Source organism: Nannobrachium achirus (genome assembly GCF_963921795.1).
Source record: "Nannobrachium achirus genome assembly, chromosome: 2".
In the NCBI taxonomy this organism is placed as follows: Eukaryota; Metazoa; Chordata; class Actinopteri; order Myctophiformes; family Myctophidae; genus Nannobrachium; species Nannobrachium achirus.
The window spans coordinates 15823101-15850443 of NC_137811.1; the positions used below are offsets into that span (position 1 = coordinate 15823101).

Consider the following 27343-nt stretch of genomic DNA (forward strand, 5'->3'; position numbering starts at 1 on the left):
TCTGCTGACTCCAGGTCGCTCCAGTGCTCGGCATTCAATAGCCAGGAGTTCATGGGTCGATACTACAACTGGGAACCCTTCACAGAAGGTAAGCGCACACATACACGTGTGCACACACACACACACACACACGCGACACGCACACACGCACGGACACGCATGCACACACACAGAGCATGGAGAGAGAATCACAATCACTCTGCCGTGATCCGTTTCCTAAAAACACTCTGTTTTTCCTCTCCTCTGTCCAATCCCCTCTCTCTCCCTCTCTCTCTCTCTTTCTTTCATTCGTTCTCTCTCTCTCTCTCTCTTTGTTATCTGTCCTGCCAAACTCTCCTCCTTCCCTTTCTGGGAACGGATTCCTACCGAGTGAGATAAAGAGAGAGAGAGAGAGAGAGAGAGAGAGAGAGAGAGAGAGAGAGAGAGAGAGAGAGAGAAGGAAAGAAAGAAAGAAAGTGAAGTATTTGGTGACATTAGCAGAGGGAGTCGGGGAGAGGGCGTGGAGTGTGTGTGTGTGTGTGTGTGTGTGTGTGTGTGTGTGTGTGTGTGTGTGTGTGTGTGTGTGTGTGTGTGTGTGTGTGTGTGTGTGTGTGTGTGTGTGTGTGTGTGTGTGTGTGTGTGTGTGTGTGTGTGTGCTCCCTGCCACCAGTTTTGCTTCGTGAAGAAACTGTGTATTTTGGGGGCAAACAGATTGAGGAGGAATTTATAGCGAACAGACGAGTGAAGCAGAGAGAGAGAGAGAGAGAGAGAGAGAGAGAGAGAGAGAGAGAGAGAGAGAGACAGCTGTGGAATATCAACAATTTATCATTGGAAATGTGTGTGTGTGTGTGTGTGTGTGTGTGTGTGTGTGTGTGTGTGTGTGTGTGTGTGTGTGTGTGTGTGTGTGTGTGTGTGTGTGTGTGTGTGTGTGTGTGTGTGTGTGCGTACGCGTGCGTGCGCGTGTGCGTGTAGGGATAGTTCCCAATTCCCAAAACCATTTAACCAACAGCACAATCATACCTCTCGCTTTTGGACCGTCGCTATTTATTGTCTCTTTATGCTTTCTTTTACCTTCTTTGCCCCGCTTTTCTGCCTCAGCCGCGAACGGTGCTACGTCACATATCATTCTTCCTGAAAGGTCTGTCCTTCTTCCTGAGACGACAATCACTTATCCTTTACAGTCTCTCCTTCTTCCGTGTCTCTCAAGTAAACGTCCCTGACGTATGCGGATGCGACGTGCCTTTGCGCAAGTGGAACCTATACTTCTCTGCCGGAGCCGCCGCTACGTCACTGACTCCACCTTTGCCTTCAGAACCCATGTCGCCTCTCGCGACCGAGTTTTTCCCGGTGAACCTAAGCGCAACGGTGGGGGCTTGGGAGTGTGGGGAACACGCACCACTGACTACTATTGCTGATGATGGAGAGCTTATATAGCTTAGCCTTTGTATTGAAAATGAGAGGCACTCTTGGCGATTTATTAAGAGTCGAGACTCGTCGCCAATTGCAAGATATTTAAAAGTTATTTGGGGCCATGATGATGATGATATCCTTTTCTTCCCACAACTAGACTAAGGATTTATGTGCGAACACTAGGATTCGCCCGCCTTTGGCGGGCGATATTCTAGTTGTCTACATCAGGGGTCTTCAACAGGGGGTCCGGGACCCCTAGGGGGTCCTCAGAGTTACTACAGGGGGGCTTTTTTCTTCTTTTTTATATTAACAACTTGAACCCTAGTGTCCTTATTCTGAGAACTTTAGCCAAAAAATAGCAGATCTACAAGCTCACAACGCCTCGCGCTGCGAGGCGGTGTGAGCTCGGCTATTTTTGCCAAAGAGCTTTGGTGTAAAGGGGAAAAAAGAGCAGACTAAGTACAGAGTGAAAGGTCAAGTTTATTAAGTATTGACAGTTCAAGTGGTTAAATATCTGAAAACACAAATTGACATGAATCCTAAACACACTGATGTGTGCTGTCAAACTATTAAACAAATGGTATCTATGAAAAGTTTGTGGGGGGTCCCTGCTTCATCTCTCTCAGCTAAGGGGTCCTTGGCCTGAAAACATTGAAGACCCCTGCTCTACATCATTAACAGATTAAGAAGGACAAGACCAAATTTCTATATTTCTATATACGTACCTAGACTATTTGAAAATAGACAATCTACAAGCTCGAGCTTGCTATTTTCAAGCTGTTTTTTTTTTACTTTTACTTTTGGTACATTTTGATGCCAGCACTTTCATAGTTTTAGTCAAGTACATTTTGAATTCCGGACTTCTACTTGTAACAGAGTATTTCTATATTGCAGTATTGATACTTTTACTTAAGTAAAAGATTTGAGTGCTTTTTTCCACCACTGCTAATATGTTGCTCAGCCAAAAACAACAAGTTGTTTGGACATTGAGCGATCAGTCACTACAAAGGTTAGGCAGGCCGTTTTAACCCTAATCACTCCACTTGCTGTTCAAACAAAACAATATAATTGTCGGCCTGAACAGCATGCACGCGTTTACACGCTCGTGCACTGTTCGGTGCCGTCCGTGCGTGCATGTGGGAAATATATTGACCACACGGCATCCGGCCTCGAAAGCGCTACTGCTGTCGGGTGGAAACCTCGAATCTCCAAGTTTCAAATGTGTACATTTTTTCGCAAAGCAAAGCCCTGCTTCATCATACAAGGCCGTCGCACAAAAGTAGTGAAAACAGCAGATCTACAAGCACACAACGCCAAGGCGTTGTGTTTCAGTAGGCTTTCCCGCATAACATCCGGGTATGAGGATGATGTCACGTGCATACGCTCTATAAGAAAAGCATTCGATCTTCATTGCTGTTGTGTCGTTTGCATCTATTTTTCTGCATTAATGGTATTATCTTTTAATTTAAGAGGTATTGAAAAGGTCTTAAAAGTTCATATATTTCTAATTTAAAAAATGTGCAGATGGCCTGTTAAGACGATTTCCCTGACAATCAGCAGGACAGTAGCTGTGTACCAAGTTGAGTTTTAATTAGTCTTTAAACAGAATGGTCCAATTCACAATCATATATTTAATGACTTTATGTGCTGCCTGGTAGATTAATCTCTGATAATATATCATTATTTATCATTTCATGTATGCTTTATTGATAATCTAAATATGTAATGAGTTACTCAATAATTGGGTAAAAAAGCCTACAATATTTGCGTCTGATATGTAGCAATCTGGGAACCCATCATCAAAGAAAGGGTGACGCCCACTCGGTCTGTCTCTCTTCCTTAGCCAATCCTTGACTCTGTCTCGAGAGATTGGATATGTAGTGGAGTAGAAGCATAAAGTATCAATGTCATGGAAATACTCAAGTAAAAGTACTTTCAGAAAAGTACTTGAATAAATGTATTCAGTTACTTTCCACCAGACCACTGTTAGTGAACTTGGATTGACACGCTGTGAGCAGCATTGCCAGACTTTGCGTGAGAAATAAGCAACAAAACAAGCCCAAAAGCTTGAAGATCTGCTATAAGTTTCAGATGGAGGGGGTCTGCGGACAAATACATAGTTCATCTGGGGGTCCTTGTCATTTGAGAATCACTGGTTTAAACAACAAGCACCCAAAAAAGCAACATCCGCAACTACCAACAAGATTTCCAAATGACTTTACAGGAAAACAAGTCGCTTATAATAAGCAGACATGGCAACACTGGTTAATGTGAGGTGAGAAAAACATCTGGGTTCAGTGAGGATTCCCCATGAGGACTGAAACATCTGAGTGGGGGCCAGTCTTTGCCAAACACTGCCCCCCAGTGGCCATAGTGCATCATCGCTGTGCTTTGGTTTATTGCAGAAAGCAGGGAACCCCTGTGCGACATGCATGAATGCACACAAGCAGGGGTGTCACAAGGGGGGGGGGGGGGGGGGGGTGGGTGGGACTGAGTTACTAGGGCCCAAGGTGGAGGGGCCCTAATTGTTTTATACTTTAGCTATTGCAAAATAGCTGATATACAAGCTCACAGCGCGCCTCTCGGTGCCGCACTCTGCTATTTTTGAAAAGTCGTTGAAAATGTGTACAAATCTCTGAATATATGCATTTGTAACTCAAATTTTGCTTCACTTGAAAAGGTTTGAGCACCACTGTCCTAGAAACGTAGGTTTTTCAAAAAAAAAAACCTTAGAAGGATTTGAAATATTCAAAGACTTGCACAAATGTGGATCTACAAGCTTGCTGTGAGCTTGTATATCTGCCATTTTCAATAAAAGTACCCAGGGCCCAGAATTTGGTGCGACACCCCTGCACACAAGCACACACGTTAACCATTCAGCCTGGCATCCCTATTCTTTTTCTTTTTTTTTTTTTAAAGATTTGTTTTTGGCTTTTCTTTTTTCTTTTTTTTTTTAGATTTGTTTTTGGACTTTTGCCTTTATTTGATAGGATAGTAGGCTGACAGGAAATGGGTAGAGAGATGGGGAATGACATGTGGCAAAGGTCATCCGGATCGGGAATCGAACCGGCGACGCCAGCAGGCATCATAGCCTTGTATGTGGTATGCACCTTGACCACTAGGCCAGCGGGCGCCCCTGTTTTTGGCTTTTCTTTATAGAGGGTATACGTGTGACATCACTGTTGCTGGAAGTTATGTGGGAACGGCGGAACGCCTACTGAGTGGCAAAAAACTAATTTCTGCCATTGACAGCCCATACATCCAAACAGAAAAGTCCTATCTGATTGTATTAAACAAAGTTAAACTCACCAACATTGCGGCTTTACTGAAAGCTTGAATTATCCTCTTTCTATCTGCAAAGTTTTTGTTTCATAAAAATCCACCAGGTATGTTATGAACTACGTTCTGTCAAGACATTCTGTGCAGGTTTTTATTTTTCCAAGTGTCAGAGTTTGGAAGCACTCGTTTTCAACAACACACCATCCTGCTGCCTCCTACATTATGTGCAAATTAGAAACAGGTGGTATGCAGGGCCGTTGAGTGATCTGCAACTAGCACTTCCAAACTCCAATGCTCCATGCTGCTCAATGTTTTGCCACTCAGTCTAGATTAGGGGGGCGGGTCCCAGTGGACGTGCATACCCTCTATCGATAGTTCAAGTGAAGATTGACATGGAAGAGGGAGAGAGAGATGGGGAGAGACACGCAGCAAAGGTCGTCGGGAGCGGGACTCGAACCCTCGACGCGCTGTCAGGCGTTTAGAGCCTAGATCGTATGCACCTGGACCGCTAGGCCAGCGGGCGCCCCTTGACACCCCTATTAATTTTTTTTCCCCCTAGAAAAAAAAAACATCAAAATGTCGAAATAATTAAACAAATCACAATGTGTCACAATAGAACAGTGAAGTCATGACGTGACTCGCTCATCCCCCGGTTCCATGGAAGTAATTCTCTATGGAGAATAACATCGAGTCATCTTAAAATCATCTCATATAAGTATTGCGGTCCAAAAATAAACAAACGGTCTTTGCGATATTGTCGGCGAGGTGGCTCTGTGTGGTTTATGATAGTCGGTCACTCATATTTGATAAAGCCTGTTTCTAGCGAAAATGTAACTAATTCGGCGACAGTAACATTGGCGTTTTCTCACCATCAGTTGATTCTTCATATCCATATGAGTCAAACCGCTGAGATAATTTGTTTATAATTGGAACACAGATCTTATATGACGCGATATGAAAAAAGGTCTTTGGGAATTCACCATGGGGGAAGAAAACCGCTAACCAGGTAGGATGTGTAAACTACGTCACACTTCACTACTCTATTAGTAAATCTTATATTTTCGAAAAAGGTTTGAGAAATGTTGACGAATATTTTGCTTACAGGGGAGTCTTTTCACATGCTAGTCCACGGCCAAAAATGCATGTAGAAGTTTTTTGCGGGTCCTTGACCCCAGGGCCGGTTCCTGGCATAAGCAATATAAGCGGTCGCTTAGGGCCACAACCAAAGCGGGGGCCACATCACAGGAAGACGTCTTTTTTAAACATATCGTTACATTATATGTCATATATCCCCTATCCAAAAACTAGCGTTGTTATTCTAATATGCCCTCCCCTTTCCTCCTTCCCCATAATCCCCAACTTCATTCTAGGCCTGGCTGCCTTGATTCATGAGCAAGTCAATATGCCTCCAAAAAGAAAAATTTGATCTGTTGCTGCAGATTATTTTAGGATAATCCTAGAACCGGCACTGCTTGACCCTGAAAATGTCTGAGAACCTCTCAATCCAAATCCATGTCAACAAAGCAGACGGATAGCCTTACGTCACAGTCAAACGGTTCCCGGGCCAAGTTGTACCGTGTGCTGCGTATCAGCACTCGTGGAATGTAAACGGAACGAACCTCTTATCCCATCTGTTTACTGGCTGATTTCTGGGCTTTTTAAAGGGTGTTTGTGAGGCTGGGCTCAATGTGCTGACAGGACAGGTGGTTCTGTTGAAATGTTCCTTCCTTCCTCTCTCTCTCTCTCTCTCTCTCTCTCTCTCTCTCTCTCTCTCTCTCTCTCTCTCTCAAACTCTCCCTTCCCTCTGTTTACAGTTCCACTCCCCCCTTCTCTCTCTCTCTCTCTCTCTATCTGTCTCTCTCTCTCTCTCTCTCTCTCTCTCTCTCTCTCTCTCTCTCTCTCTCTCTCTCTCTCGCTCTCAGCTGCAGTTTGTTTAAATGGAGAGATAGAGACAGGAAGTCTATTGAGACTACACTCACTGCTGTTTGAGCTCTAAGCTAGGAGGGAGAGAGAGAGAGAGAGAGAGAGAGAGAGAGAGAGAGAGAGAGAGAGCGTTTTAATTGTAGTTTTTCCCCCATCTTGTCTGTATCGTTTGTGTATTATTGTTTGTATCAGAGATGCATGGCGTGCCATTAAAGCATATTTCTATTTAAAAAACCTTTGACAGAGATAGAGAGAGAGAGGCTACTACTCCCTTTAATATTTTCTCTCTCTCTCTCTCTCTCTCTCTCTCTCTCTCTCTCTCTCTCTCTCTCTCTCTCTCTCTCTCTCTCTCTCTCTCTGTGTGGTTAGAGAGACATTGGACTAATGGAGGTAGGAATAAAGAGAGACAACAGCTTCCATGAATAAAACTGATTCATGATGTAATATGAGATTTTACACACACACACACACACACACACACACACACACACACACACACACACACACACACACACACACACACACACACACACACACACACACACACACACAGTCAGCATTGGTTGGAGGTATATGCTGCAGTCCGGAACATATTTCCACCAATAAAATAATGTAATCAATATGTTGTATACATGTTAATACAACATCTCCCGCGACTAAATGGTAGAAATGTCTCCTGTACGGCAAACCTGGGTTTGAATTTCACGCTCATCTCAAGCTTTAATGTTGCACCAGGAACGTGCACACATAGACATCAAAAGGGGCTTGAGCCCCTGCCCCTTATATCGGTCTGTAAAAATTGCCCTCTCCAGACCATGAATGCGGTTTTTACTATGGTGAAAGAATTGCAAATGCCATCTTTCCATTCCATAGCTGAAGGCAGAATTGCCTTGTCCAAACTCTCCTGGACTTGAATGCAGCATCTTCTTGAATGCAGCATCTTATGCTGAAAGAACAACATCTGGCTTTGTCCAAAGTTTGTTGTATGCCCCGGGTCAAATTGGCCAAGCATCGCGGGGCGCTTAATGAAAGCACTACTCACTGCAAACTAGGTGTTCTTTTATTGTAACCACTTATAACCCTAGTGTCCCTATAATGCTTGGGCCAATATCGCCAAAATAGTCTCTCTACATGCTTCATTGTTAGAGCCGCTGTTTAGTCCAGTAAAAATAAGGCTGAGGTTGGACAAAATGTTATTATTTCGTTTTTCAACTGATTCTGACAGGAAATTAGGTCTACTAGCTAGGATAAAAAAATCTACCATGATCTGCTCACTGCAAATACCCACAGTGGCCAAATCAAGTTGGGCTCCCATCGACTTTTGCAAGCATTTGTTTTGCACAAAAACATTCATTGGCCCCATAAAACGCCCACAAAACTGTGGAAAAGTGATGACTCATCACTTTTCATCACTAAACCATCATTTTCTGGGGCCATTGTTAGCCCAAGGAATGTTTTTTGTGCAAAACAAATGCTTGCAATGGATTCAGCATCATGTCAAACCCCTAGTTAGACCCCTCACATCCTACTTAAAGCAGATTCTTTTTCTGGGTATTTTCCTCCTGTATAGAAAGTCGATGGGAGCCCAACTTGATTTGGCCACTGTGGGTATTTGCACTGAGCAGATTATGGTAGATTTTTTATCCTGGCTAGTAGACCTAATTTCCTGTCAGAATTAGTTGAAAAACTAAATAATAAAATTTTGTCCAACCTGAGTGTATTTTTTCCCTAGATTTACTAGACTAGTTTTCACCGAAGAAATATGGTGTAGGGGAAAACACTAGAGGACCAAGTGTAGCGCCCTGGGGGACCCCGGCCAGCTAAGTATGTAAAACATTTTGACACGAGATATTTTATAGTTTGTGACCAGTGTTTTTAGCCGTGTGCAGACTGTTGGTTTCCTGAACACATGGAGAAAAACTTATCCCACTGTCTGCTCTATGGCTCTCTCTCTTACACACGCGTGTACACACACACACACACACACACACACACACACACACACACACACACACACACACACACACACACACACACACACACACACTCACTCACTCGCACACGCGTGTGTGCACACACACACACACACACACACACACACACACACACACACACACACACACACACACACACACTCGCACACGCGTGTACACACACACACACACACACACACACACACACACACACACACACACACACACACGCACACACGCACGCACACGCAACTGTGGCAAAACTGTGGCAAGGGATAATCAATTGGGGGGACGAGGCCATTATCCAGAAACAAACCTACAGGGTGATTAGACGCCCGGCGCGTCCAGTGCAAAGCGGTCTCGCGTGTTGTTAAAATAGAATCAATATTCGGTTACTGCATTGTCTATTTCTCGCCTCAAATGTTTCCAAAAAACATTCTTGAGAGCAATGTTTAGCTGTACAGTAAATAACATGGTGTGTTTACATGGCTGCCATGTTGTATGCGGCACAAAACCAAGCAGTGCAGATTGATATGAGCCAGGTGCTCTGAATCTTTCATTAGACAGTGGTCTGTTGTTGAGTTCAGTGGTCATTATTCAAAAATAACACACAGCTGAGTTCAGTGATTGACCAATCAGAATCATTCAACCAAGCTGTGTAATAATGAAATCGATATGAAAAAAAAGAAAACATTTTTTTTTCTCAAAGTATTGTAATGTTATCTTCAACTGGTCAACAAACTGGTCATGACAAAGACCCCCAAATTAACATAATATGTACAGTATTAGTTCAGGGACCCCCCATCTGAAAATAGTTTGATACAAGATTTGGGTTGTTAAAACCTTTAAAAAAATATTGCAAAATGTGCAGGTTTCAAGATTATCTATTTTACAAACCTTTCTACAAGCACATAGACATGTTGTGAGCTTGTAGATCTGCTATTTTCAAAAAGCCCATGTGTAGGCTATGTACCATATTCCTTTACCGTATTCTTGTTGGTCACACTTCCAGGTTTTTGACCAATATTTGACCTTTGTTTGACCCATCGCCGGGACAGCTGACACTTCTCCGGGTGTAACCAAGGCATCACTGCATCAAGTCATCCCCTTCCCCTATTAGATCTGTACACAGCAGAGAGCCGACACACTGCTTTGAGATAGATTCATTAAAAACACCTATTATTTTTTATGGTGACTCATACTACCCTCCTAATACGTGAGCAGGCTGTGTTTTTTCCATAACGTTTTTCATTTATTTTTTACATATTTTTATTGTATTTAATCTTTTCCATTTTCCCAAAGAATTATAAAAAATACATGAAAAAATGTTATGGAAAAAACACGGCCTGCTCACGTATTAGGAGGGTAGTATGAGTCACCATAAAAAATAATGGGTGTTTTTAATGAATCTATCATGGTTAAAATGGAGTTTGAAGTTACAATGAGTGTGTGTGGGGAGAGGCCCTGAGCCTGGAGGGCCAGATAATATTTACATCAAATATCTAAAAACTGTTCAGGGTGTTCATACAAGCCTGATTAGACCATACAATGACAAAACGTTTTTTGAAAGTGGAATATCCCTTTAAATGGAAAAAAAGCATCCAATGCAGTTATTTAGTCAATTCAATTTTCAATTCAAATTCAAAGGAGCTTTATTGGCATGAGAAAACATACGTTTACATTGCCAAAGCAAGTGTCACAAACAAAATAAAAACAGTTGAAAATGGGGAACATATATACATTGGGAGGGGGTACAGCATTGTGTAAACAGAGCTATGTCGCATTGTGACATGTTATATATGTACAGGTTATAAAGCTTTTGGAACAAATAATGCATTTAAAAGTAGCAGCTCTGTTTCATACTGTATGTGCAGTATAGGTCTAGATGTCAATCCATGGTTTGTAGTCCTTAGGGTGGTTGTGTTTCTAGCCTTCTTTTGTCGCAACAGTTCACAAATCTTGCCAGTCCTCTCAAAACTATACAAACTACTTAGTTTGTCCACTACTGTTGCTGTTCCTAGTCATGGCTGCCAGTTCCCACCTGATGTTGTGTGGGAGTCCCGACTGCTCCACACTGTACTGAATAACTGCTAGCTTGCATAAGGACTTCAGACTAGGACTCAGGTCTAAGATGTACAGGTCATGGGGTGTGGGGTGTCCTCCAAAGAGGGTGATACGATCTCCCGCCATGCAACAGCACATCCCTGCCATCCTATCCGGACCTTTTCCCTTGGTCTCAACCATCTTCCAGGTGAGAGTTTCTGGATTGAATTTCCACAGATCATTGAAGAGCTGGGTCCCGTTCTCACCACCAAATATGTACAGCTCTCCATTGTAGGCAAAGGCTGAATGTCTATGTCGTCGTTCTGGAAGGAGCTGCGCAGAAGTTGTGCTCAGCCAGCAGTTTGTCTCTGTGTCAAACACTCTGATGCTGTTGTGGTAGTAGCCGCCCCTAAGGCCAAATACAAACATCATTGTCCCGATGATGGTGGCAGAGTGACATCCTGAAAGAGGTGGTGGTGTGCCTCTGGTGTTTATTAAAGACCAGACCATTATTGTGGTGTCCAACTTGTAGATGCCATTAGTGAATACAGCCATCTGGTAGCTGTATCCTCCATGGACATACATGAGCTTCCCAAAGACACAGGCTGAGTGAAGCCTTCTCTCTTTGGGAACAGTCCCTGACACCTTGGGCTTCAACCACCTGTGGGTGTCCACATCAAAAGCATAAAGCATGTCGCATTGTGGGTAGCCCCCCCAGATGTAAATGGTATCTTGTATCAGTACAGCTGTGTGGTCCCATTGCCTGGAGGGAACCTCTCCGCTTCCATTTGTCACCGGGGACAACTTCCTCCAGCGTAAGGACACTGTGTTGAAGATGTACACATCAATCTGAGCACAGTAATTCACATTGCTGTACTTTCCAAAGAAGTAAAGCTTGGGTCCCACAGGAACAGCAGCATTAGACCAATTTGTTGGTCCTTCTTTCAAACATACAGTCCACCTCAACATTTCACAAACAGACAACGATGAATAAAAGCAGCCTCTTCAAGTGTTGTTGAATACAGCTATATTGCGTGTTCTGCCACTTAAATTGGAACAGTAACCTCCACAACTGTACTGATGTCATTTTGATGGGTGTCAGACCGCCATTCCGAAACACCGCCATTCCGAACATTGACTAGGGTTAGGGTTAGGGTTAGGGTTAGGGGTAGGGGTAGGGTTAGGGTTAGTTAGGGTTAGGGTTAGGGTTAGGGTTAGGGTAAGGGTTAGGGTTAGGGGTAGGGTTAGGGGTAGGGTTAGGGTTAGAAGTCAATGTTCGGAATGGCGGTGTTTCGGAATGGCGGGGTGTAACCATTTTGATGACATCAGTCTTGTCCTAATGTGGAGTCTCACCCAGCCTGGCGGAGATGTGCGCTCGACTGAGCACACCTTTCTAGGTCCTCGACTCCTCACCTGTTCCTCACGGGCACCTAACTCTGTCACCACTAGGGGGAGCACACATTAGTGCGCATGTGTCCGTTTCAAATTCGGGTATTTTCGCGTATAAAATCGGTTTAGAGGAGTTGAAGGGCTACTTTCCTTAGTGGGATCACTCTGAGCCCCCCACCTCACATCTAAAATACACGTTTTAGTCAGAAAAGAAAATATTTCACCGGAAGGCAAAATCTGGTCAATGGAATTTTCTATTGACAAGAACTGTTGAGGGCGGTGTGGAGTAGCTAAAACCTCCAGTGAAAATATTTTATTTTCTATACAAAAAGTGTATTTTAGACGTGAGGTGGGGGGCTCCGAGTGTTGTCACTAAGAAAAGTAGGCTTTCAACATTTCAACGTTTTAGTGAGTAGCGAAAGTTTATTTCTTATTTTTTCTACAGACGAGAGGCTGAGCTGCCTGGGCTACCGCGGCTGTGAGGGCAAGGGCTCATCGGTGACATAGCGTTAAGGAGAACTCCTAACGCTACTTACTCCTAACGCTATGGACCCCGCTGGTTGCCTCCCCCGTATTTGCATTCCCTTCCTCATAAAGACTGGCTGTGTCCTCGCCTGGTCCACACGTAATGGAGATTACGCAAGTGAATTACTCCTTTTTAGTATCTTCTTTTGCCTTCTAGCATAGAAAGCTCTGTTTACATCCAGCAACCGGGGAATTTAGCGAGCAGTGGGAGTGTAAAGACATCACATCCTGTTCGTACCGTAATCATTGTGTAATATGATACAACATATTACCATAACTGACAGAGTAAGGGTGCCCTCAGATCTGTCCTAACCAAACTAGACTGTTCCCGTTGCACCTCGTGTGTCTGCCAGTCCGCGCTCTGTTCGGAATTAATCGAAAGATATTTTAGTAGCGATATCATTGTAGTCTTATTTCTGACCTCAAATGTTTCCACAAAACATTCTTGAAAGCAATGTTTAGCTGTACAGTAAATTACACTGCGTGTTTACATGGCTGCCATGTTGTATGCGGCACAAAATCAAGCAGTGCAAAATTGATATGAGCCAGGTGCTCTGAATCTTTCATTAGACAGTCGTTTGTTATTGAGTTCGGCGGTCATATTCAAAAATAAAAAATCACACCCAATGTGAAGTGTGCGGTGGTCGTGCTTATATAACGTCTTCAGACTAGGATTTGAGTCTAGGGTGTACAGGCTATGCTACACACACACACGTTTTACTATGGCAAAACGCTGAGGAAAAAGGCTACAGACACACACCCAGCCACTCTATGGAGCGGTTTACCACCGCTCAATAACACACAGCTGAGTTCAGTGATTGACCAATCAGAATCATTCAACCAAGCTGTGTAATAATGACCGATATATATCGGACAAATCGATATGGGACAAAAAAGTAAATAAATATTTAAGTATTGTAATGTTATCTTCCACTGGTCAACAAACTGGCCATGACAAAGACCCCCAAATTAATATAATTTGTACACTACTAGAGGTTCGCGGCCCTTCGGGCCGCTCACATCTAGAGTCCACGCCCGCTTCTTTACTAAAAAACTTTTTTTTTTTTCAAAAAAAAAAAAAAAGTTTTTTGAAAAAAAAAGTAAAAAAAAAAAATAATAATAATAAAAAAAAAAAAAAATTTAAAAATTTTTTTTTGGGGGGGAGAACTATTGTGGCGGAACTATTGTGGCGCAGCGCACGTTTCCGGTCGGACATATTTGACCGCCGGACGCACTTCCGGTTAAGAACTCCGTGTGCCACGTGATCAGTCCTAGCCAAGTGGTGTATACGGATGTTACTGCGATTGAGGTGAAAGAGAAAAGTGGAAAGTTGTGAGCTAACTATTAGCTATTTTTGTGTGTGTGTGTGTGTGTGTGTGTGTGTGTGTGTGTTCTGGCTACGCCCCCCTCGGTTGAAATTGGATCCGCCGGTCCCATAGCTGGGAATACGAGCCAATGGACGGCGGTCACCATGGCAACGGGGGGCCAATGATAGAGTTATGGGCGGTATTCTTTACCACCTACCTATTCCTTACCACCTACCTATGAGTTGAAGTCGATGTAAAGGGGGCGTGAATGGGCTTGGAAGTGGGATGCGGCTCTTAGAGGAATGTATATGTCACGGTTTGTTAGAGAAACAGGACGGTCGAGAAACGGAGCACTCGTCGTGCAGCACGGGGCGGAACGGAGCCGCTCGATTGTCCACGACATTGCAAGCGGCGCGCAGGCCAGCGGACCTTGGTCCTGCTCTTCGCCCCCGAGCACCGCAGGTGCGAGTGGCCGCGAAGAGCGGGCCGTGGTTACGAAGCCGTGGTGAATGCAATCGTTATATTTATGCCCAGGCCGTAAGGCCTGGGCAAGCCCACGATAAACGCCCTGTCCAAGTGACTACAATGGAGCTAATGGCTAAGCTAGGCTAGGCTAGGCTAGGCTAGTAAATAAAGTCGCAAATAGAGTCGCAAACGAGTGACGTCAGCGCCTTCACTAGTGAATGGCTGTCGTCGCCACCTGGTGGTGATTGGTGTGTGGTGAACGACAAAACAAGCGCTCTTACATAGAACGTCCTGAGTTACCCAAACATCCGGTAACATATACAGTTTACAGTTTACAGCAGGGGTCTTCAACGTTTTCAGGCCGGGGACCCCCAAACTGATGGGGAGATGGAGCAGGGACCCCCTACCACCTCGTAGGGCGGGGGGGTTGGGGCTACAACATCTTTTTTATTTTAAACATGTACAAGTTACAGCGAGCAGGGTGGGCCGTACCACTACTATTTCTAAACATACTACTTATTAACTGAGAACCAATGTCAATAATATCAACAATCTGTCAATTGCATAGTAATCATGTATTCAAGCTATTCAAAATGGATAGAATCATGATTTATTTTTTAACATAAAAAAAAGAGAAAAAAAAACATTTTTTTTTAAATCTTTTTTTTTTTTTTTTTTTTTGCAATAATTTCGCGGACCCCCTGCAGTACCTCCGCGGACCCCCTAGGGGTCACGGACCCCCTGTTGAAGACCCCTGGTTTACAGTTTAGGCATTTAACAGACGCTTTTAATCCAAAGCAACTTACAATAAGCAGATACAACATCGCAATAATAAACAAGATAATAGGTCAGTACATTAACAGCAATATAACAATGTAAATGGATATCTATCTAGAGAAAAACACAATATAATCAAGTTCTAAAGAAACCTAACAAACAAATGTTAACTAGCTTCATGTATGGTCATTGATTTTACTGTAGTGCTAAGGGTTTAGGTGGAGTCTGAAAAGGTGAGTCTTCAGTCCACGGCGAAAGGTAGCGAGTGAGTCCGTTGTTCTAAGTGCGACAGGGAGTTTATTCCACAACTTGGGAGCCAAGAGGGCAAACTGTCTCGGACGAGTGGATTTTTGCCCAGGAGTTTTTAGCGAGGGTTCGGTCAGCATCCCTGTGTTGGCTGATCTAAGTGAACGAGTGGGGGTGTAGGGGTTGATCAGCTTTTGGAGGTATGGAGGAGCCATACCTTTGGCTGCTTTGAAGGTCAGCATCAGTGTTTTGTATTCCATGCGGGCCGCAACCGGGAGCCAGTGGAGGCTGCGGAGAAGGGGAGAGACATGTGAGAACTTAGGCTGGTTGAAGACCAGTCGTGCCACGGCATTTTGGATCAGTTGGAGAGGTTTGAGTGCACATGCCGGGAGACCAGTGAGGAGAGAGTTACAATAGTCGAGTTTTGATATGACAGATGTCTGAATGAGGAGCTGCGCTGCCTCCTGGGTGAGGAACGGTCTGATTTTACGGATGTTATAGAGTGTGAACCTACAGGACCGGGTGACTGATGCAATATGTGCCTTAAATGATAGCTGGGTGTCCAGGACCACACCAAGGTTTCTAGCAGTCGGAACTGAAGTCACCAATGCATTATCTATGGAAATAGTGAGATCTTGCATGGGGCAAGACTTAGCTGGGAAGAAGAGTAGCTCCGTCTTGTCCGGGTTCAGCTTGAGGTGGTGGGCTGACATCCACTGTGAGATGTCGGCCAGACATGCAGCAATGCGCTCTTCCACCTGGGTGGCAGAAGGGGGGAAGGACAAAAACAGTTGAGTGTCATCAGCGTAGCAGTGATAATAATAATAATATACAAAGATTTGTCCACGGACCTCCCATCTGAACATATTTTGTGGACAACCCCATACAAGATTTGGGTTGTTAAAACCTTAAAAAAAAAACAATTAAAAAATGTGCAGGTTTCAAGATTATTTATTTTACAAATCTTTCTACAAGCACATAGACATGTGGTGAGCTTGTAGATCTGCTATTTTCAAAAAGCCCATGTGTAGGCTATGTACCATATTCCTTTACCGTATTCTTATTGGTCACACAACCAGGTTTTTGACCAATATTTGACCTTTGTTTGACCCATCGCCGGGACAGCTCACACTTCTCCGGGTCAAACAAAGGGGGGGGGCTGCTCTCCATTCCAACATGTCTCCATTACGTCATTGACTTCTTATTGTCGGAGTGGCAACACTTCCATAGATGTTAGGGTTTGGGTTAGGTATAGGGTTAGTGTCAGAATAGACACGTCGGAGACGTATCGGAATGGAGACATGTAACCAAACAAAGGCATCACAGCATCAAGGCGTCCACTTCCCCTATTAGATCTGTACACAGCAGAGATCAGACACACTGATTTGAGTTGATCGCTCTCCATGTTCTGTGCGCCTGTTTCGAATGATATCAACGCACTTAATGCAAAATATTCACGTGCTTTCAGACTCTTCAATGCAGAGGTATCCAAGGATACTTGGATATCCAGTATCCAATATCTCACCAATGCAGAGATATTAGTAGTAAAATGTCGACATCTAGTGGTCAACCTCAGAGGAGCGCAAAAATAAAACCTGAGGTGAATCCCAGCCTCGAACCAGATGCCAAGTATGCTCTGTTCCCCGGTGTAACGCCCCACGCCACAGACCCCGACGGAGCGGCGCGGTATTGGGCGCCGATGACCCCCGTGAGTCGCCACCGAGGTGAGCGCTAGCGAGCCGAGTTGCCGCGACGAGCGGTGGGAACGGCGCCCAATCCCACTCAGCCGCGTTACCGAGTTATGTGCCGTTATGGACAGAATAGTAAATATTCAGTCCCTCACTATCCACATCTACCCCACTATCCACGTCAAAGATAAATGCACAAAAAAGGAGTCACATCATCCGTTCATTAGCTCAGTCAGTAGAGCACGGATGCAACAAACCCACGGTTTGGGTTCGATTCCCCTGAGGGGAATAATATTCAAGGCGAGAGATATTGGCGCATGCATACTTCAAAGTGCACGTGAACGAGTATCCCGGCGTGGATACTCCTCCGTGGATACCCTGTGGATACTCTCTGCATTCAAATGTCTGAGAAATGGTGAAAAAGTCCGAAGCCGGTGTTCTGTGACACTATGACCTCATACGGTCACTCTCGGGTGGAAACCTTTTAGTCCAAAATGGTTACTTTTCAGTTGAATGGAAAAAAAGCATCCAATGCAGTTATTTAGTCAACAGTCCTCTCAAAACTATACAAACTAGTTAGTTCGTCCACTACTGTTGCTGTTCCTAGTCATGGCTGCCAGTTCCCACCTGATGTTGTGTGGGAGTCCCGACTGCTCCACACTGTACTGAATAACTGCTAGCTTGCATAAGGACTTCAGACTAGGACTCAGGTCTAAGATGTACAGGTCATGGGGTGTGGGGTGTCCTCCAAAGAGGGTGATACGATCTCCCGCCATGCAACAGCACATCCTTGTCATCCTATCCGGACCTTTTCCCTTGGTCTCAACCATCTTCCAGGTGAGAGTTTCTGGATTGAATTTCCACAGATCATTGAAGGTCTGGTTCCCGTTCTCACCACCAAATATGTACAGCTCTCCATTGTAGGCAAAAGCTGAATGACTCCAGCGTCGTTCTGGAAGGAGCTGTGCAGAAGTTGTGCTCAGCCAGCAGTTTGTCTCTGTGTCAAACACTCTGATGCTGTTGTTGTAGCAGCCGCCCCCAAGGCCTCCAAATACAAACATCTTTGTCCCGATGATGGTGGCAGAGTGCCATCCTGAAAGAGGTGGTGGTGTGCCTCTGGTGTTTATTAAAGACCAGACCATTATTGTGGTGTCCAACTTGTAGATGTCATTCATTAATACATTGCCGTATCCTCCATGGACATACATGAGCTTTCCTAAGACACAGGCTGAGTGACACCACCTCCCCACTGGAACAGTCCCTGACACCGTGGGCATCAACCACCTGTGGGTGTCGACATCAAATGCATAAAGCATATTGTCACATTGTGGGTAGCCCCCCCAGATGTAAATGGTATCTTGTATCAGTACAACTGTGTGGTGCGAGGGCCTGGAGGGAACCTCTCCGCTTCCATTTGTCACCGGGGACAACTTCCTCCCGCGTAAGGACGCTGTGTTGAAGATGTACACATCAATCTCACTGTCTTTCACATTACTGTACATTCCAAAGAAGTACACCTTGGGTCCTACAGGAACGGCAGCATTACACCAATGTATTGGTCCTTCTTTCAGACATACGACCCACCTCAACATTTCACAAACAGACAACGGCCTCTTCAAGTGTTGTTGAATACAGTTATATTGTGTGTTCTGCCACTTATATTGGAACAGTAACCTCCCCTACTCTACCGATGTCATGTTGATGACATCAGTCTTGTCCAAATGTGGAGCCTCACCCAGCCTGTGGGAGATTTGCGCTCGACTGAGCACACTTTTCTAGGTCCTTACCCGTTCAACCCACTCATCCTCCCCCTCATCTACCCTCCTTTAGATGCATAATACATTTAGATGCATACATTTACATTTAGGTACATACCAGAATGTTTGCTGAATATTTGCGTTTGGACAATAGGGATGCCAGGGTTCATGTGGCTAACGTCTCTCTCTCTCTCTCTCTCTCTCTCTCTCTCTCTCTCTCTCTCTAACTGTGTCAGTGGGTCCAGAGAAGCAGTGTGAGTTGACGTGCAGGCCGGTGGGCTACAGGTTCTACGTGGTGCAGGCTGAGACGGTGCGAGACGGAACGCCATGCTTCAACTCCTCCACCAACGACGTGTGTGTGGCCGGACAGTGCCTGGTGAGTGTGTGTGTGTGTGTGTGTGTGTGTGTGTGTGTGTGTGTGTGTGTGTGTGTGTGTGTGTGCGTGTGTTGGTGGGTATGATGATATGACTAGGGTGCCCTCCACACTACAGGCGTTTGCCGTCGGGGCTGCCACTAGGATCAGCGGTGGCCGCGCCGCGGTGAGACACAAACACACTCGCTCAGTGAGTAAACGCCACGCGGTATTTCACAAAGATGAACACAATCCATCTCTCACCGCCCGCGTACGCATGCATAAATGACCACGCTCGCGGGGATTTCTTTTTCTCCACTTTTTTTCCTATTGTCTCACCACATCGCGCGACGGGTCCATTTCAGGAACATGGGCCTAAAATCGCAGATCTACAAGCTTTGCAATTTTTGGTGAAGAGTTTTGGCGTCGAGCGGAAAAAAAGAGCGTACCAAGTGCGCTCTTCACAGGTCCGTTTTACTGAGTATCTGCTAAATAGCAGGGTCTGAGCGGTATCAGATATGAACCCTGGCAAAAGCAAACTGATCCCAGTCTATGACATTGATATGTAAGGGATAATGAATGGCTCTGCGGTGATTGACGTTAACAGAACGATAGCTTGATAAGTTATCAGGCTGAAGGGATGTTATGTATCGACAATCACCAAGGAGCCATTCATTATCCCGCTTATTACCCGGCTACTACCCCAGCTTATTACCTGGCTACTAACCCCCAGCGCAACACGGTCGCCTTGGAAAACAAATAGAATCCATTTTCTGATACTACGTCGTCTAATTCTCGCTTAAAATATTTTTAAAAACATTCTTGAGAGCAACGTTTAGTTCTAAATGTCGCTGTGTGTTTGTTTACATGGCTGACATCTACAGCACAATATTCACGCAGTGCAGCTGGACTGCAGCAGGTGTTCTGAGCCTTTGATTAGGCAGCGGTCTGTTATAGAGCGGAGCGGTCTGTTATCAGGGAATATCAGACCTCTGATTTCAACGATTGACCAATCAGAATCAAGCATTCAAACAAAGCGGGTAATAATTCACAATAAATGTAAATCTCTGCGATGATTTTGAGCGCTTTTCCATCGAGAGTGGAGACTATTGTGTGTGTGTGTGCAGGGGCGCCAATTGGGTATGGCAGGGATATGCAGCTGCCATACCCTGGGTCCAGGGGGAAAATATTTTAAATATAAATCCATTAATTTCTCTTTGTCTATCTTTTCTGGTTATTATGTTGTTCAATTACAGTAAAATAACTACAAATGCAAAATTTTACAAAATGGTCACTTTAACAAGGTATTAGAATTATATTATTCACACTTTTATTCTCCCCATCTTGACAAAATGGTATATTCCCAGGTCAGCTGCACAGGTGCAATGCATTATCGTTAATTGTGGCACGTTTACTAACATGCCAAGTTTAGCTGCACTTCATATCCAGCCCAAGAAACCGTAGAAACAGGGGGAAAAATAAGATGTACTTCTTAAAATAAATGTATCATGCCTGTTGGTAAGGTATGGCAACATGGCTGGTGCCTTCGCGCGCGTGCAAGACACCAGTCATGTTGCCATACCTTAGCTTTTTCTCAACTGACGCCACTGTGTGTGTGTGTGTGTGTGTGTGTGTGTGTGTGTGTGTGTGTGTGTGTGTGTGTGTGTGTGTGTGTGTGTGTGTGTGTGTACGCTATTAATTGCTCTCTCTCTCTCTCTCTGCAGACGGAGGGCTGTGACGGCGTCCTGGGTTCGGGCTCGGCGGTGGACCGGTGCGGGGTGTGCGGCGGGGGTCAGAGGTTGTGTCAGAAGGTCAGCGGGTCGTTCCTTAACTCCTCCATCCCCCTGGGATACAACAAGATCCTCACGCTGCCCGCCGGAGCCACGCACATCAACGTTACCGAGAGACACGCCAGCTCCAACTACCTGGGTACAGCGCACACACACACACTAGTTCATTCACCAAATATTTGAATATTTGAATATTCGAATATCAAAGTCACTATTCGACGTTGTTCACTGAAGTTGAATATTCGCTTTTTTTTTTTTTTTTTTTGTTTTCTCTTAAAAAAAATATATAGTTTATAAAGCGTGGCTAGATAGGAAGTCATAAGAATGAGTTGTCAATGGCCCTGGTGGATGAATTCGTTAATGCTCTATACCAGGGGTTCTCAAACCTTTTTAGGCCGTGACCCCCAAGATAAACATATTTGAACTGGGGACCCCCACCCTGACAACTGACAAGCACTTGGAATTCACATACATCACATAAATTTAACGTGACTCCGTTCAGCAGATAAATATCGTGACGCGTGGTGAGCTTGTAGATTGGCTATTTGCACGGAAACGACCTCAGCCGAGTACTGCATAGGGATGGTTGGATGAGACTTGACACTTCCTCTCTCTCTGTCTCCCTCTTCACTCCACACAACAACACACACACACACACACACACACACACACACACACACACACACACACACACACACACACTCGCACACACACAGCCCTGCGTAGCGGCACAGGTGTGTCGGTGGTGAACGGGCGCTGGGCCGTGGACCCCCCGGGGTCCTACCAGGGAGGGGGGACCACCTTCACCTACACCCGGCCCCGGGCCTCCTCCTCTGGGCAGCAGGAGAGAGGAGAGTCCCTGACCGCCCCGGGACCCACAACCACAATACTACACCTTTATGTAAGTATTACAACCACAATACTACACCTTTATGTAAGTACAACCACAATACTACACCTTTATGTAAATACAACCACAATACTACACCTTTATGTAAGTACAACCACAATACTACACCTTTATGTAAATACAACCACAATACTACACCTTTATGTAAGTACAACCACAATACTACACCTTTATGTAAGTACAACCACAATACTACACCTTTATGTAAGTACAACCACAATACTACACCTTTATGTAAATACAACCACAATACTACACCTTTATGTAAGTACAACCACAATACTACACCTTTATTTAAGTACAACCACAATACTACACCTTTATGTAAGTACAACCACAATACTACACCTTTATGTAAATACAACCACAATACTACACCTTTATGTAAGTACAACCACAATACTACACCTTTATGTAAGTACAACCACAATACTACACCTTTATGTAAGTACAACCACAATACTACACCTTTATGTAAGTACAACCACAATACTACACCTTTATGTAAGTACAACCACAATACTACACCTTTATGTAAGTACAACCACAATACTACACCTTTATGTAAGTACAACCACAATACTACACCTTTATGTAAGTACAACCACAATACTACACCTTTATGTAAATACAACCACAATACTGCACCTTTATGTAAGTACAACCACAATACTGCACCTTTATGTAAGTACAACCACAATACTACACCTTTATGTAAATACAACCACAATACTACACCTTTATGTAAATACAACCACAATACTACACCTTTATGTAAGTACAACCACAATACTACACCTTTATGTAAGTACAACCACAATACTACACCTTTATGTAAGTACAACCACAATACTACACCTTTATGTAAGTACAACCACAATACTACACCTTTATGTAAGTACAACCACAATACTACACCTTTATGTAAGTACAACCACAATACTACACCTTTATGTAAATACAACCACAATACTACACCTTTATGTAAGTACAACCACAATACTGCACCTTTATGTAAGTACAACCACAATACTACACCTTTATGTAAATACAACCACAATACTACACCTTTATGTAAATACAACCACAATACTACACCTTTATGTAAGTACAACCACAATACTACACCTTTATGTAAGTACAACCACAATACTACACCTTTATGTAAGTACAACCACAATACTACACCTTTATGTAAGTACAACCACAATACTACACCTTTATGTAAGTACAACCACAATACTACACCTTTATGTAAGTACAACCACAATACTACACCTTTTTGTAAGTACAACCACAATACTACACCTTTATGTAAATACAACCACAATACTACACCTTTATGTAAGTACAACCACAATACTGCACCTTTATGTAAGTACAACCACAATACTACACCTTTATGTAAATACAACCACAATACTACACCTTTATGTAAATACAACCACAATACTACACCTTTATGTAAGTACAACCACAATACTACACCTTTATGTAAGTACAACCACAATACTACACCTTTATGTAAGTACAACCACAATACTACACCTTTATGTAAGTACAACCACAATACTACACCTTTATGTAAGTACAACCACAATACTACACCTTTATGTAAATACAACCACAATACTACACTTTTATGTAAGTACAACCACAATACTACACCTTTATGTAAGTACAACCACAATACTACACCTTTATGTAAGTACAACCACAATACTACACCTTTATGTAAGTACAACCACAATACTACACCTTTATGTAAGTACAACCACAATACTACACCTTTATGTAAGTACAACCACAATACTACACCTTAATACTACACCTTTATGTAAGTACAACCACAATACTACACCTTTATGTAAGTACAACCACAATACTACACCTTATTGTAAGTATTAGAACAAGCAACACGCCATAAGGGCGATGAGCGACCGTCAGGTTGACAGCGGTTGAGAGAAGTTGTTTTGCAATTGTTGTGCCTTTGAGCGCCGCCATCTTGGCCACCCGCTATAGACTGTTTTCATGAGCGCTCCCAGGGGCGTCAATTGAGTATGGCAGGGGTATGCAGCTGCCATACCCACCTGGGTCCAGGGGGGGAGAATACAAGTTACTTTAAAATATAAATCCATGGATGTCTCATTGTCTATCTGTGCTGGTTATTATGTTGTTAAATTACAGTAAAATAACTACAAATGCAAAATTTAAAAGGTATTATATTATTTAGGTCTATAGCCTATTCTCCACACTCTCCCCAACTTGATAGAATAGTATATTCCCTATAGCCTATTCTCCACACTCTCCCCATCTATATTCCCAGGTTCCGCAGGTCAGCTGCACAGGTGCAATTCATTATTGTTAATTGTGGCACGTTTACTATTATGTCAAGTTTAGCTGCACTTGAACAACTGTTCCAGACTGCCATATCCAGCCCAAGAAACCATAGAAATTCTTTGGGGGAAAAAAATAGAATGTACTTCTTAAAATAAATGTATCATGCCTGTTGCTAAGGTATGGCAACATGACTGGTGTCTTGCACGCGTGCGAAGCCAGAAAAAGCTAAGGTTGCCATACCTTAGCTTTTTCTGAACTGACGCCACTGAGCGCTCCCCTGTAGAGAGCGCCGCAGCCATTGCCGCAGTGCAAACAGCAGCCAGTGATGGAGTAGAAGTAAAATAATTGAAAATGGGAAATACTCAAGTAAAGTACAAATACTCAAAATTGGACATAAGCACAGTACTTGAGTAAATGTAGGCTACTAGTTACTTTACACAACTGTTTACACCACGGTAATGGCAGCGGCGCCCTCTACAGGGAAGCGCACAGGAAAACAGTCTATAGTGACTTGACAGTCAGTGCATCTCCTCCATTGGCGCTCTGGCGCCATCTGCTGGAGACGAACGGTCCAGCTGGCTGTTGGAGCGTGACGGACATGAGCTGCAGGTTTTCATAATAACTGCGACCTGACGGTCGCAAAAAGTGGTGGTCAGTAACTAAGTAAATTTCCTTGAGTAAGTAAGCAAGTTCAAAATGAAGTTACAAGGTGCTGTACAAGTTATCACATTAAAACTATAATGTTAAAAGATTAAGGATAAAACGGTTCAAACAAGGCAACAAAACATTAACCAGCACGGACAAGAGTGAAACTTCATGAAACAAATGTGTTTTTAAGAGACTCTTCAATCAACTGACTCAGTGCTTTTTTATTACCAAGGGTAGAGGGTTCCATCTCTCTATCGTAAAATAATAATCTTGCTATATACTATGTCATTAATTAATTACAATGTGTTGCGTGTGTGTGTGTGTGTGTATGTGTGTGTGTGTGTGTGTGTGTGTGTGTGTGTGTGTGTGTGTGTGTGTGTGTGTGTGTGTCCAGATCATCTTCCACAAACAGAACCCGGGCATCGACTACGAGTTCTACGTCCCGGCGGACAAGGACGGGGCGAGCGAGAGACCCAAGGAGAGAGAGACGGCGGCGGGGGGCGAGAGACCCCGAGAGAGAGAGCTAGCGACGTTGGAGAGAGAGAGACCCCGAGAGAGAGAGGTCGCCGCGGGGGAGAGAGAGAGACACAGGGAGAGAGACGGCGCGAGATCACCGCTCCGCAGCGGCAGTGAGTCCACGTGTTCTCTGTCTGTCTGTCTGTCTGTCTGTCTGTCTGTCTGTCTGTCTGTCTGTCTGTCTGCTAATCTCGCAAACTGCTCGCAAGAACCTCAATTCCTGAATATATATATATATATATATATATATATATATAGTCACTGTCGGGCAGAAACCTCGTATCTCCAAGGTTCAACAAGACTGTCGCACACAACTAACGAAAATAGCCGGTCTACACGCACACAACGCCTCGCACACACACATTTTAAAACGATAAATACAAAACGAACTGTGGTTTTGGACAATGTTTGTTTGTTTCCACCCGACAATGACAATATATATGTTTTAAATCTATCAAACTACTGCATGTAATTGTTGACAAATGACAAATTGCATGTGACGGTTCGACTCCATGTGAAACAGTTGCCGATACACTATAACGCTATGCATGGTTACACACATCAAGCTCGGTGCAGAAGAATTTAAATAAAGAAAGTGGATGCACTGCTCTTAGAAAGGTGTTAATGAGATATACAACCAACGTTTTGACCAGGCGAAGGCCTTCTTCAGGGATTGACACAACAAGAATGAACCTCACATATACTGTGAACTCCATTAGAATGGAGGTACCCTAACTTGGGAGAATAAGGCAGGCAGTCATGCATCGATAATGATATCAAGGTCAGGGACACAACAATTTAAAATACATTTAAAGGGATATTTCACACGTTTTCTATACAAGCCCATTGCAACTTCAAACCCCATTTTAACCATGATAAATTCATCAAAAACACGTCTGTCTTTGGTTCTGGTGACTCATACTGCCTTCACATGAGAAGGCTGTGTTTTTTTAATTTCTTTTTTCATTTATTTTCATTAATATTTTGGGGGGGAAAAAACGGGCCTTGATACACACAACCCCAGCACATTGTCATCACATGAATCAGACAGACCACTTCTTGGAAGCTTATGTGGATCCAAAAAAAGAATAAAGAATAATTATAAAGATGCGACGGGGGGCGGGGTACTGTGCAGGGACGTGCTGGCCATTGGGAAAAGCGGAACAACTCCCGAACGGCCGGGCCGGTCCAGGCCGGCCATTAGGAAAAAATTAAAAAATAAAATGTCGGCCTTCGTTCCATTTTGGGGGCTGGGTGGCCAACAAAGTAAATCGTCACTGTCGGACAGAAACCTCGTATCTCCAAGTTTTGAATTTGTAGTAGTGAAAACAGCAGATCTACAAGTAGTGAAAACAGCCGATCTACAAGCACACAACGCCTCGCGGTGCGAGGCGTTGTGTGCTTGTAGATCGGCTGTTTTCACTAGTTTAAATCATTTTTAAAATGATAAATACAAAACAAACGGTTTTGGACATACAAGGTTTCCACCCGACAACGACAAAATATAACTCATGTAATTGGCCCACTGGCTTATCACTTGTCATGATCTGAAATGGCAAATCTTTGAGTAGCAGCAGCACTATAGAGAGAGATCTCTCTCTATAGCGCGCAATGAGGGCCTCTGCAACTCTTTTTCCCGGGCTGAATCAGGGGCCCAGCACGTCCCTGGTACTGTGGCATGAAATTAGCTGTGACTCATGTCCAGAACACAGCCGAGTTCTGTCACAACACTAAATCAAACATGTCTCCTTCCCTCCACCGAGAATGGACATGTCTAATCCAAAGCACATGAGACACTAGAGGGAGCGGTCGGGAGGGAGAGTGCGAGCGCGCGTGCGTGCGTGAGAGCAGGGCGTGTGTGCAGTGGCGTCAGTTCAGCAAAAGCTAAGGTATGGCAACATGACTGGTGTGCAAGACACCAGTCGTGTTGCCATACCTTGTATACCCTCTGCATGTGTGCATGAGAGCGCGTGTGTGTGCGTATCTGCGTGCACTGCACAAGTGTGTGTGTGCGCGTGTGTTTATG

General features: G+C 44.0%; 1 protein-coding gene across 1 annotated transcript in view; it reads left to right on the forward strand.

Moving 5' to 3' along the window:
• adamtsl4 (ADAMTS-like 4) overlaps positions 1–27343 on the forward strand; it is a 118814-nt gene that overhangs the window by 74599 nt on the left and 16872 nt on the right. Inside the window, exons 5-9 of the mRNA XM_080751713.1 lie at positions 1–88; positions 18998–19137; positions 20838–21042; positions 21620–21804; positions 25196–25430. The exon at positions 1–88 is cut by the window's left edge and continues 12 nt beyond it. Of these exons, the coding sequence (XP_080607839.1) occupies positions 1–88; positions 18998–19137; positions 20838–21042; positions 21620–21804; positions 25196–25430 (853 nt within the window). The remainder of the gene's footprint in view (positions 89–18997; positions 19138–20837; positions 21043–21619; positions 21805–25195; positions 25431–27343) is intronic.